This window comes from Callithrix jacchus, chromosome 5, assembly GCF_049354715.1.
Source record: "Callithrix jacchus isolate 240 chromosome 5, calJac240_pri, whole genome shotgun sequence".
Taxonomy (NCBI): domain Eukaryota; kingdom Metazoa; phylum Chordata; class Mammalia; order Primates; family Cebidae; genus Callithrix; species Callithrix jacchus.
In genome coordinates this window covers 3,335,007-3,347,954 of record NC_133506.1, presented here as the reverse complement: position 1 = coordinate 3,347,954, position 12,948 = coordinate 3,335,007, and the positions used below count along the sequence as shown (strand labels likewise).

At 47.5% G+C, this 12,948-nt stretch overlaps 3 protein-coding genes across 19 annotated transcripts in view; 2 read left to right on the top strand and 1 right to left on the bottom strand.

Moving 5' to 3' along the window:
- PHF20 (PHD finger protein 20) overlaps positions 1–7,720 on the top strand; it is a 196,886-nt gene extending 189,166 nt beyond the window's left edge. For all 13 annotated transcript variants that reach the window (XM_035302759.3, XM_054256870.2, XM_008995455.5 and 10 more), the window contains one exon: positions 4,831–7,720. In XM_035302759.3, coding sequence (XP_035158650.3) covers positions 4,831–4,973 — 143 coding nt within the window. In that variant the 3' untranslated portion in view covers positions 4,974–7,720. The remainder of the gene's footprint in view (positions 1–4,830) is intronic.
- A 3,390-nt stretch (positions 7,721–11,110) lies between these two features.
- SCAND1 (SCAN domain containing 1) lies at positions 11,111–12,444 on the bottom strand. Its single transcript, XM_002747226.6, has 2 exons — positions 11,939–12,444; positions 11,111–11,830 (listed from the first exon to the last, which is right to left on the bottom strand). The coding sequence occupies exons 1-2, from the start codon at positions 12,070–12,072 to the stop codon at positions 11,233–11,235; spliced, it is 732 nt and encodes a 243-aa protein (XP_002747272.1). The 5' UTR covers positions 12,073–12,444; the 3' UTR covers positions 11,111–11,232.
- CNBD2 (cyclic nucleotide binding domain containing 2) overlaps positions 11,874–12,948 on the top strand; it is a 73,172-nt gene continuing 72,097 nt past the window's right edge. For 2 of the 5 annotated variants that reach the window (XM_078371016.1, XM_035302749.3), the window contains exon 1: positions 11,874–12,223. In XM_078371016.1, the coding sequence (XP_078227142.1) occupies positions 12,071–12,223 (153 nt within the window). In that variant the 5' untranslated portion in view covers positions 11,874–12,070. Of the gene's footprint in view, positions 12,678–12,948 lie in introns of all 5 variants that reach the window. The other 3 variants (XM_035302750.3, XM_035302752.3, XM_035302751.3) reach the window with 3 other exon arrangements.

Genomic DNA, 12,948 nt, shown 5'->3' with positions numbered 1-12,948 from the left:
AGGGTGCTAACAGGAGGGCTTCCTAAAACTGGGACTGAAGCAGAGCCTTAAGGAGAGTCATGGTGTTTCCTACTGGAGAGGACTCAGGGTGGATGATCTAGCTTGACTGGAAAAAGGGTTGTCACATTGGAGGACAGTGAGAAAGACAGCAAGACCTGTCTCTAGGCTAGGTGTGGTTGCTCACACCTGTAATCCCAGCACTTTGGAAGGTTGAGGTGGGAGGATTGCTTGAGGCCAGGCTGGGCATCATAGTCTCTACAAAAAAAATTAAAAATTAGCCAAGTGTAGGGTGTAATCCCAGCTACTTGGGAGGCTGAGGTGGGAGGACTACTTGAGCCCAGGAGTTGGAGGCTGCAGTGTAATTATGCCACTGCACTCCAGCCTGTGTCATACAGACCCTGTCTCTAAAAAAATAAACTAAAAAAAGGGAATAGTAACTGATGCCACTGTCTGTGAAAAACATGCTATTAGAGAGCTGAAGGAGGATATAATGCTAGACAAAAAGTGTAGCTCTTTAGAGAATGGCAGTGGGAGTGGCTCTGAGTCCCTGAAAAGAGGATTAGCACCATGGAAACAGGGTGAATGTTTGCTTGTTGCCACAAGTACCTTCCCTTAGAGGAGAAGTTAAAACCTTCTCACATCTTACCTCCTTAATCCTCTTCTGCCAGGTTTGGCCTCTCTAGCCCTGCACATGCCGGCATGTACATTTCTAAGACTCTAGGACCTGAGAGAGATACCAAGGAAGCATTAAAATACATGATAAAGCTTAAAGATTTTATTTAGGTAAATAGACTTTTGCATAGTATTTAAGATACCTCAGAATACCTTTTTAGGGAATCAAATCTTTATTTAAAAGACCAAGATAAACTGGAGTTTTCATAACCAAAATAGGAATTTGGATGTAACATTCCTTTTTTCTAAAACTGGCCTGGTTAGCCAGGCTTGGTGGTATGCACCTGTAATCCCAGGTACTTGGGAGGCTGAAACAGGAGAATCACTTGAACCCGGGAGGCCGAGGTTGCAGTGAGCTGAGATCACACCACTGCACTCCAGCCTGGCTAACACAGCGAGACTCAGTCTAAACAAATTTAGAAGCTTGGTGTGGTGTCTCACACTTGTAATCCCAGCCCTTTGGGAGGCCAAGGCAAGAGGTTCACTTGAGGCCAGTTTACAGTGAGCTATGATTGTGTCACCATACTCCAGCCTGGGTGACAGAGCAACACCCCATTTCTTAAAAAAAAAACTGGGCCAGACATGGTGGCTCACACCTGTAATCCCGGCACTTTGGGAGGCCAAGGTGGGCGGATCACCTGAGGTCAGGAGTTTGAGGCCAGCCTGACCAACACGGAGAAACCCCATCTCTACTAAAGTCAGCCTCCCAAATAGCTGGGGTTACAGGTGCACACCACCACACCCAGCTGATTTTTTGTATTTTTTAGTAGAGATGGGGTTTTACTATGTTGGGCAGTCTGGCCTTGAATTCCTGACCTCATGATCTGCCTGCCTTGGCCTCCCAAAGTGCTGGGAGGCATTGGCCACCACATCCGGCTATTCTGCATTTTTAAAAGAGACACTTGGGATGGTGCAGCACGTGGTGTGGACAGGCTGGCCTGCTGGATACTGGGGTCCAGAGGAATTGCTGTTGACCTCCCACAGTCCTGGCTCTGCTCTTCAACCTAGCAGACCTAGACAGACAGCTTCCATACCAGGAACTCCACACACTCCTGTTAACCAAACTCAGAGATATTGAGTGGCTTAGACTCTTTCAATCTGAGTGTTGGTGCACTGTGTATGCCTCCTGGGCCACTAGTATTGGGATGTCTTTGGTGAGCCTGGAACCAGATCCAAGGTGGTTAGGGTGACCTTAAGAGGGGCCTCTCAGCAACCGTAGGATCATCTTGCAAAAGATTGACTCTCTCTCTGCTGTTGGACTAACCCATCCAGTCCTGACTGCCTTTTCTCCATTTATCCTTTTTTTTTTTCTTTTGAGGTGGAGTCTTGCTCTGTCTCACCCAGGCTGTAGTGCAGTGGTGCGATCTTGGCTCACTGCAGCCTCTACCTCCCATATTCAAGCGATTCTTCCTGCCTCAGCCTCCCAAGTAGCTGGGACTACAGGCACGCGCTACCATACCTGGCTAACCTTGTATTTTTAATAGAGTCAAGGTTTCACCATGTTGGCCAGGCTGGTCTTGAATTCCTGACCTTAGGTGATCCACCTGCCTCAGCCTCCCAAAGTGCTGGCATTACAGGCGTGAACCACTGTGCCCAGCCTCCCCATTTATTCTTGTGTCTGTTTGCTGAGCAGTCCCCTGTCTCCTGTTTTTGTTTTTTTTTAAGACTTACTGGTGTTTTGAAACTGGTCACTATCCAGTTTTCTTGCTCAGGAGGCCGCTAGATCCTCTCATGTGACTAATCTTTTATTCTTGATATTCAAGCTTAAGTTTGAGGAGGCAGTCTTATTTTTCTTATTTCCAAGTCCTTGTACTTGCTGGAATCAGGAAGAGAGAGGGTTCCTCCTTCTTGGAACCCCCAAATTCCAACAAGAAATAGGATGGAGAAGGGTAAGCTACACAGGGCCCAGAGCATTGGGGGCATTTTGCTGGACTACACATGCCCTCTCGCCGTGTTTTTGGAGGCTTGTCATGTTTCAGGCACAGCTGAGTGTTAGGGATATAATGGCAAGCAAGGCAGACTCAGCCTTTGCTCTCATAGAACTTGATCCAGTGGGAAAGACAGATATTAATCAAATCATCCCATTACCTGTAATTACAAACCATGAAATGCTCAAAGGAGAACATGTGATACCATGGCACCTGTAACACAAGGACCAGATTCAGGGTATAGGGTTGGGGAAGGCTTCCCTAAAGAATAGCTCACAAGAAACAGAGGATTTAGAAAGGTGGAGAGGAAGGTAGGGCTGAGTCTGAGGACAGAAGAGGATTCTGTGGTAGGCTGCAGGCTGCTTGAGGAAGAGGTGCTTCCTTTTGCTGCGCTCCGGGGTCCAGAGGGTGCTCAGTGCAGGTTGGTGTATGGACTAGAAAGGCTGCAGGCAGGCTGGGAAAGCACTGGGGCTACCTGCAGGGGGTGGTTTTTGTCAGAGGTACGGGGTTCCCAGATGGTCCCAAATGCCAGAGCTTTAGGGGGTGCTTTGGGGAAGAACAAACACCTTTCTATAGAGAAATACTTGTTCTCATACATAAGGCAGCTTTCTAGATATTGAATCAATTATGATAATGTTAATTAGTACTCGGTCATCTTACATTAAATATTTAAAGGGGCCAGGCATGGCGATTCTCACCTGTAATCCCAGCACTTTGAGAGGCTGAGGCGGGCGGATCACCTGAGGTCAGGAGTTCGAAACCAGCCTGACCAACATGGTGAAACCCCATCTCTACTAAAAATACAAAAAATAGCCAGACGTGGTGGCATGCACCTGTAATCCCAGCTCCTCAGGAGGCTGAGGCAGGAGAATCTCCTGAACCTGGGAGGCAGGCAGAGTTGCAGTGAGCCGAGATTGCACCACTCCAGCCTGGGCAACAAGAGTGAAACTCCATCACACACACAAAAAAAAGGCTGGGCCCAGTGACTTATGCCTGTAATCCTAGCACTTTGGGGCCAAGGTGGGTGGATCACCTGAGGTCAGGAGTTTGAGACCAGCCAGGCCAACATGGCAAAACCCTGTCTCTACTAAAAATATAAAAATTAGCTGGGCATGGTGGCACATGCCTATAATCCCAGCTACTTAGGAGGCTGAGGCAGGGGAATTGCTTGAACCCAGGAGGCAGAGGTTGCAGTGAGCTGAGATAACACCACTGCACTCCAGCCTGGGCGATATACCAAGACTCCATCTCAAAAAAAGAAAAAAAATGGAGAAAATAATATCAGAGTATTCTGTGGCACTGATGACTATGTATCAATCAGGAATTAATATGAAGAAAATCAGAGTTTAAGATGATACAAATAGCCCTTTTCAAGACCCTGTATATTTTTATTTTTCTTGACAGGATGCTAAAACATTAGGTTCTCTGATTTTCAGCATGGGAAAACTTTTTAAACAGAAAATAGTGGGCCAGGTGTGGTGGTTCACGCCTGTAATCCCAGCACTTTGGGAGGCCAAGGCGGGTGGATTATGAAGTCAGGAGTTCAAGACCTGCCTGACCAACATGGTGAAACCCCATCTCTACTAAAGATAGAAAAATTAGCTGGGCGTGGTGGCATGCACCTGTAATTCCAGCTACTTGGGAGGCTCAGGTGGGATAATCGCTTGAACCCAGGAGGCAGAGGTTATAGTGAGCCAAGATCATGCTACTGTACTCCAGCCTGGGCGACAGAATGAGACTTGTCTCAAAAAAATTTTTTTTTTATTTCAGCCTTGAAGGAAAACAAAACAAAACAGAAAGACTAAGTAGTAACACTGAGAAAGGTGCTTCCTTCCAAGACCTCTAGACTCTGGTAACAGTAGCCTCTGGCAATGTGTGGCTGTCTAACCAAAACTGAATAAAATTTAGAATTCAGTTCCTCAGCTGCACTAGCCATGTTTCCACCGATCATAGCTGCATATGGCCAGTGGCTGTTGTATTGAATGACACAGACTGAGACCATTTCCATCATCGTAGAAAGTTCTTTTGGACTGTGCTGCTCTGAAGCACTTTTTGTCCTGGGAGTATCACTTTGTAGAGCAGGTATTGACACAGTGTTGGCTGAAATGGCCCTTCCTTCCATGCCCTATGAATGGTTAGATGGAATAAGGTACTGAAACACTTGCTGAAATGTTCTTGCAAATCAAGTGTTGGAAGCTCACTGGGTCTCCTCTCTGTCTTCTGCCGACAGTGTTGGAGAGCTGGCTGGACTACACTGGGGAACTGGAGCCCCCAGAGCCGCTGGCCAGGCTTCCACAGCTCAAGCATTGCATCAAGCAGCTGCTGACGGACCTCGGCAAGGTGCAGCAGATCGCCCTCTGCTGCTCAACATGAAACTGGGCACCCAAAACTCATGGGGGCACAATCCTGGGGCACCCGCAGGTGGAGCTTCGCATATTTAAATAAATAAACCTAGCATGCTGAATGCACGTGACACCGACTGACTTCAGGGATCTGGGCTAGGAATGTGATGGACGTTGGACAAAGAGGCCATTTTGGCTGCTGGAAGACACTCTGATCTTGAAGCCTACCAGAAAGGTAGCAAATAGACTCTTGGGATTCCCTTCTTCTGTGCACATCGTTGAATGAAGAGAGTCTTTTTGCACAAACTTCACTTGAAATCGTGCCACTGATGATAAATGGAATGAGAGCCAAAAAAGTTTAGTTGGAGACAGTTGTAAATTCAATTTGCAGTTTATTTAATTGACTTTTCTGTCAGGTTGGGGCACATGCCAGCTCCCTGGTTTCTGCCTGGCATGGTGTTTAGGCAGCAGACATCATTTTCCTTTTCTAGCTTCATGGGAATGTTGTGACCTCACCATGCTCTGGAGGTTGGGAAGGAGCAGAGTCTTGGCTGCCCTGCTTTCTCCTTAGGACTCTTCACTTTTCTCACCACATCTCTTGCATGAATTCATGGTACTGGGGACAAGTTTGTATGCTTTTACCCCAGAGCTGGCTGGGTTATGGCTTTTATAGCAGAGCCCATACAGCCTATGGAAGAACTAGAATCTCACAGTAATAAGAATCTAGGAAGAATTCCAAACTGCAGCAGGCAGGGTCTGGAACCCAAAGGACGGCATTTTCTATCCACTTCTTAATATTGACAGCTTCCCAGTTTTTATTTAATGTCCAAAAAAATGTTTCCCAAAATTTTGAACTCTTTCACTGTAAAGATTTGTTAAAAGAATGTGGTTTGGGGAGTTACCTTATTTTATATTGTTGTAAACAGACTTCAGATTCTATATGTGCCGCCTTTCTCCTTCCTGAAGGGTATGTTGAGTAGTCAGTGTTTTCCGAATTGTTTTGTTACTGTGTTTTCACATTTTAAATTCCCTGTTTGTATTATTTTGTGAGATCAAGGTGATTATGCTGCTTAAGGTCCAGGCACAACCTATTTGTACCTTTTGAGACATTTGTGTTACTTTTGCAGGTTATGTTTCCACATATAATTGCTGTATTTTGTTTTGTTTTTCCTTACTAGGCAAAGTTAAAATATTCCATGCTTTGAGGAGTGACCCATTTCACTACTTTGTTTTCTTATCACTATAAGGCAGAAATCAAAGCACAGTTGTCCATTAACACTTAGAAATTAATTATGGGTTTATGAGTCTGTAATGTTATATTGCTGCAAACATTTACTATGTAAACGTGAAGTAGCCAATAATATCTCAATCGTAGTAACAGTATCTTTAGTGACCTTTGGAATAGTTAAGCACAGGTCATTGTGGTCATGAATTCAGGCCTCTGTACTAAGATCTATTTCAGGGAATGCTCTGTCTAGTGATTTGCTCATCATTTGATACATAATGAATTATAGGACAAGTATAAGCTGATCTGCTATAGCTGATCCATCAGCGAGAATACATGTGGCTACACGTCTGTAACAAAACTGACAATTCCTCTACAAGAGGCTGTTTCTCACTGCGGATGTTGGTGTTTCTGTGCGGGAAGAAATGCACAGACGTGCACGGCATGTGCGTTCAGACAGCTGCATTGTTCGAATTCTGTGATGCAGTCTGAAAAGGGAAGAAACAGGATGGCCTTCTGTAGCCACAACTGTGAGGTGTGATGATTGTTATATTATTAGATTACTGATTGTTCTTTTCTGAAGATACATTTGAGTTTTAATCACATCTGCGGAAGCTGTAACTTTTAAAGTAGTCAATTTCATGTCTTCTTCAATGATGGAAGCAGAAACTGAATTACCCTAATTTTGCCGACTGGCCATTATTGGGTTTATCGTTTAATTTTTAGTAAAGGAAGTTAACCCATTTCACTCATTGTGACTTTTGTTCTTAGGGAAGCAGAGAAGTCTCCCCAAGTTCTTGTAACCTCAGTGTGCTTCCCTAATTTAAAGCCATGTTGAGGGGCTCCATTACCAATTCCTAGGTCAAGGTGAATTAACCCTAAGTTGGAGCACTGGAAACCGTTATTTGCAAACATTGCTGTTACAATTTAGAAATATGTGCACTACCGGCCGGGCGCGATGGCTTACACCTGTAATCCCGGCACTTGGGAGGCCCAGGCAGGTGGATCACCTGAGGTCAGGAGTCCAAGACCAGACTGGCCAACATGGTGAAACCCCGTCTCTACTAAAAATACAAAAATTAGCTGGGCGCGGTGGCAGTCGCCTGTAATCTCAGCTACTCGGGAGGCTGAGGCAGGAGAATTGCTGGAACCCGGAGGCGGAAGTTGCAATGAGCTGAGATCACACCACTGCACTCTAGCCTGGGTGACAACAGCAAGACTCTGTCTCAAAAAAAAAAAAAAAAAAAGAAAAGAAAAAAAAGAAATATGTGCACTACCTAAGTTTTGTCTTTTGAGAAAAACTATCCACCTATAAAAAATTACCTTGACAAAAATAGTTCCGGTTTGACTAATCATTTTGTTCTTTGAGTGGTAAGTGTATGCAAGGTGGATCCTTGATGAGCCAACATTGCACTGTGGATACATATCTATGTTTACGCGCTATTAGAACAGAAGGCGCTGTATATAGAAGTGTTGCTTTGAAGCAATATTTGCAAAACACGCAAACTTCTGTATCTGTATTTGGAAAAAAATAAAACAGGTTCTTGTTGCTATGTTTCAGTTACATATTATTGAGTTACAATCATGTATCATATAACGTTTCTGTCAACCATGGACCCTATGTACAGGGTGGTCCCATAAGATTATAATGAAGCTGTGAAAAATTCCTATCACTTAGTGATGTCCTGATGGTCCTACTGCATAGGCCTAGGCTAATGTGTGGACTTGTCTTAGTTTTTAACAAAAATTTTAAAAGTCAAATATAGAAGTTAAAGTAGAAAAATCCTCATACAATAAGAATATAAAGAAAATATATTTGTATAGCTCTACCATGTGTGTAAACACAAAGTATCATCATGAAAGTCAGAATTAAAATTAAAAAGCTTAAAAAATAAAAAAGTTGGTCAGGCAGGGTGCCTCAGACCTGTAATCCTAGTACTTGAGGAGGCTGAGGCTGGAGACCCTGTCTCTAAATAAGGGGCCAGGTGCCATAACCCCAGCACTTTGGGAGGCCAAGGCGGGCAGATCACCTGAGGTCAAGAGTTCGAAACCAGCCTGGCCTACATGGCAAAACCCCATACTAAAAATACAAAAATTAGCATGGTGGTGCATGCCTGTAGTCCCAACTACTCAGGAGGCTAAGGCAGGAGAATCGCTTGAACCCAGGAGGTGGAGGTTGCAGTGAGCCGAGATTGCCCACTTCAACCTGGGCAATAGAGTGAAACTCTGTCTCAAAAAAACAAAAAACAAAATAAATAAGTTAAACTAAGGCTAATTTATTATTGAAGAAAGAAATAAAAAAATAATAAGTTTAGTGGTTTATGACTAGCCTGGGCAACATGGTGAAACCCCATCTCTACAAGAAGTAGCTAGGCATGGTGGTGTGCCCCCCGTATTCTTAGCTGCTTGGGAAGCTGAGGCAGGAAGATCACCTGAGCCTTGGAGCCAGAAGTTGCAGTGAACCTAGATGGTGTCACTGTACTCCAGCCTGGACAACAAAGTGAGATCCTGTCTCAAAAAAAAATTTAGTCTATGTGTTCAGTGTATATAAATTCAGGAGTGGCATGCAGTAACATCCTAGACCTTCACACTCACTCATCACTTAGCCAGAAAAACGTCCTGTCCTGCAAACACGATTTGTGGTACAGGTAACTGTTTTACTATATAGAGTATACTACATACATATTTTTGGGGGGGGGGAGGAATCTTGCCCTGTCACCCAAGCTAGAGTGCATATGGCGCAATCTCGGCTCACTGCAACCTCTAACTCCTGGGTTCAAATGATTCTCCTGCCTCAGCCTCACGAGTAGCTGGGATTACAGGTGCCCACCACCACACCCAGCTAATTTTTTTATTTTTAGTATTTCACCACGTTGGCCAGGCTGTCCCCGAACCCCTAACCTGAGGCCCGCCTCAGCCTCCCAAAGTGCTGGGATTACAGGTGTGAGCCACCGCACCCAGCCTGTACTACATTTTTACTGAAACTTTTCTACATATAGATATGCAAATACCATTGTTACAACTGCCTGTGGTATTCAGTACAGTACCATGCTGTACAGGCTTGAAGCCTGAGGGCAGTAGACTACCACAAAGCCTAGGCGTATGTAGGTTATACCATCTAGTTTGCTTAGGTACACTCTAATGAGGCTCACACAATGATAAAACTGCCTAAAGGGTCGTATTTCAGAGCATATCCCCATTGTTAACTGATGTATGACTGTATAAAGTTCTTCACCACTCTTTTTTATTGAGAAGTTTCACACTTGTTGCCCAGGCTGGAGTGCAGTGGTGTGATCTTGGCTCACTGCAACGTACATCTCCTGAGTTCAAGTGATTCTCCTGCCCCAGCCTCCCAAGTAGCTGGATTACAGGTGTGCACCACCACACACGGCTAATTTTGTATTTTTAGCAGAGATGTGGTTTCACCATGTTGGTTAGGCTGGTCTTGAACACTTGATCTGTCCGCCCTGGCCTCCCAAAGTACTGGGATTACAAGTGTGTGCCACTACACCCGGCTCATTTTGTATTTTTAATAGGGATGGGGTTTCACCACCTTGGCCTGGCTGGTCTCAAACTCCTGACCTCAAGTGACCCATCAGCCTCAGACTCCCAAAGTGCTGGGATGACAGGCAACAACCACTGTGCTTGGCCTTCTTCATCTATTCTTAATCAATCATCTTCAAACATTACCTTTTAAATAAGCCTGTTCTTACCTTCTAAACAATTGTCTTTTTCCAGGGAGGCAGGTGCAAACTCTGCCAAGAAATCTCAAAGTATGCAAAAATACTTCTGAATTTGTCTAATATTCAAAAGCAAAATACTCCTCACCAACTTCCAGCCCAGTCTCACTCATGCTTTGTGGTGTGAACTGCAGGCTTAGATTTAGATTGCTGAGCGCAGTGCAAGACAGGTCTGGCCTTCCTTTTATTAGCAAATGTCACTCACTGCAATATGAACTAACTGGGACCAATCCAAGGTGTCCATGGACCCCAACTAGCTCCTCCCTGGGTGGGCAGAGCCTCTGGAAACAGTACCTTTAGCCTTTCAGAAGAGGTCATCCTCATTATTTGCCAAATGCTTCCTTCCCTTTCTAAACGATTATGCTAGTTTAAAAAAACAAAAGGGAAGGCCAAGCACAGTGGCTCACACCTGTAATACAAGCACTCTGGGAGGCTGAGGGGGGCGGGGATCACGAGGTCAGGAGTTCGAGACCAGCCTGACCAACACAGTGAAACGCCATCTGTACTAAAAATACAAGAAGTAGCTGGGTATGGTGGGCGTGCCTGTAATGCCAGCTACTCCGGCAGGAAAATCGTTTGAACCCGGGAGGCGGAGGTTGAGGTGAGCTGAGATCCAGCCACTGCACTCTAACCTGGGCGATAGAGCGAGACTCCGTCTCAAAAACAAAAACGAACCAAAAGGAGCCAGATGAAGAGACATTAAAATGCGTAGCTTCAGTAATGCAAATAATCCATTAGTTCACACTAGTTCCGCTTAACTCCTAACACAGGCCTAAAAGTTGGCAAGGAAGGTGAGCAAGTCTGGTGGCATAAGCCAGAACTCACAAGAACTACTCTGTGTCTGTCAGGGTGTGCAGTAAACACTTCACATTAAAATGGCCCAATAACCTGGACCTTTCGGGAAGCCTGTACCCCAAAGGGCAGGTGCAAGTCGATGCCAACATTGGTACAGAGCCAGCTATTCTACGTGGAAGAAACCCAAGTGGGTCCTTGGGATCCCAGGTGAGAAACTTCCCATATGTGGTAGAGGGATGACCCAGGTTCTGTCAATATGGTGGGATCTAAAGATCCCACAATAGCCAACGAAGGCCTTATTCTTACGGACTCCCAACTTCGTTTCGCCACTAGCCGGAAAGGCGGGGGGAAACAGGCTCGGTAAAAGAAACCCAACGAAGAACGAATGAAAGAGACACACCAGACCAAAGGCGCTGCCAAGGCTCGTTTTTCATTAACACGCGGTGCGGTCCTAGGTTCAGGCCCCCGGACCGGATCATGGCCCCAGTCCACACAGAGCGCCCGGCCCTGGCCGCCCCTAGCTCCACCGCTCAGCCAGTGATGCGCACATCCGTGCGGCGGCGGATCCGCCGGGCCCGCGTCGCCTCCGGCAGGATGGCAAGCAGCTGCTCTTGCACGAGCATCTCCACGATCTGCTCCTTGGTGCGGATGTCAGGCCGCAGCCACTGGCGGGAGAGCTCCCGCAGCTGCCGAAACGCCTCCCGGGGACCCGCCGCGTCCTGGTAGCGGAACTGCCGGAAACGCTGGCGGAACGTCTCGGGGCCGGGTCTAGAGCCGGTGGGGCCTGGTGGGGAGCGCGCTCCGGCTTCGGCCTGAGGCGCGATGCTCAAGGGTGCAGGCCCGAGGGGCAGCTCCGGGGCTGCGGAGACCGCAGCCCGAGGCGTAGGGATGGCCTCGGGGACCGCGGCGTTGGAGCTGGAAGGCTCGGGGGCAGGCGGTGAGGCCTCTGGCAGCGAGGAGCCCACGGAGATTCGCTCACGGTCTGAGCTCGAACAGGCTCCTTCCGACTTCTCCGGTGGCACCGCCGCGGGACTCCCAGTGGCCGCCAAGATCGGCTCGGTCGCCGCCATAACTCCGGCTGCTCCGGGCGTCACTCTTTGTCCGGCAGCTATGGGCTCAGCACTGCGTCTGCGCGGGGGCGGGGTGAGCAGGGACACGTTTCCGGTTAATCGGCAGAGCTCGCGCCCCCCTTGAGGGAGGCGGCCTCGGGACCAGCGGAGAGTGCGCGGAGCTTACCTGCACCAGCGAAGGGCCTGCGGCAGCCGGAAGCGAAAGTCTCTGGCTTCTCTGTGTCCAAGTCGGCGTACGAGACCCCGGAAGCAGCGCGCGGGCTCCCGGAAACGGCGCCCTCTAGCGTTCTCGAGTCGCATGAGCAGGCTGCTGCCCTCGAGATGCCGGAGGCCGAGCTGCGCGCGCCTTGGGCTCTTTCCGAACGGTGGCGCCTCTGAGCGCCAGTTCGAGGAGGAGCCGGAGGAGGAGCCTGAATGTTTCCGGGTAGACTTCGAGTCCCGGATCGTCTCCGTGAGCCGCTTGGGCTTGCGGGGGAGCTTTCCGTGCGGGCGCCCCGTTCTGACTGACCCTGATGAGCTGTGCTTCTGACGGCCCCTCCTTCCGGAATGATTAGGGTGATGGCTGGCCGGGGCTCGTCCGGGTGGTGTCCGGCCAGTGACCCCAACAGGGGAGCGGGACGGCGTCCGGGCTCTCGGGGAGGACCCGTCTCGAGAAGGTTCTCTCGCTAGGTCGAAGTAGGAGGGCGATAGCACGCCCCCTTACTGCGAGGTTCATGGGCCACGACACACCGCCTGGCGCCAAGGAAACGCTCGAGAACTCTTTGCTATTGTTATTTTGTGTCTTCCGAAACCAAGGGAAAGGCGGTTTTGTGGGTTCTGTTAACTTCAAGATGATTAAGTGAACTTGAAGTGCGTTGCCCCGTATGGTGGCCGCTGGCCGCCTGAGTTTACTGAGCCCTTGCAACGTAAGCTGGTTGTTAACCCTCGAAATACAGCGAATTGAGATGTGCTGTATTGTCAGATACGGGACTTAGTACGAAAAAAAGCCAATGTGAATTATCTCCATGCTTTTAATGCTCATTACATGTTGGATCACAATGTTTTGCATATAGTGGGTCCCATAAAAATATTATGATTAATTTTACCTATGTGTTTTTGCTTTTTAAATGCAGCTCCAAAAACTATTTAAATTGCATGTGCAGTTTACATTATATTTTGTTGAACAGCGTTGGGTTA

Excerpts from the sequence above, each read along its gene's own strand:
- SCAND1 (XM_002747226.6), bottom strand. The coding sequence starts at position 12,072 with ATGCGACTCGAGAACGCTAGAGGGCGCCGTTTCCGGGAGCCCGCGCGC. Across the intron at positions 11,831-11,938 it reads CAGGCCCTTCGCTGGTGCAG|ACGCAGTGCTGAGCCCATAG; the intron begins GTAAGCTCCGCG and ends GCCCCCGCGCAG.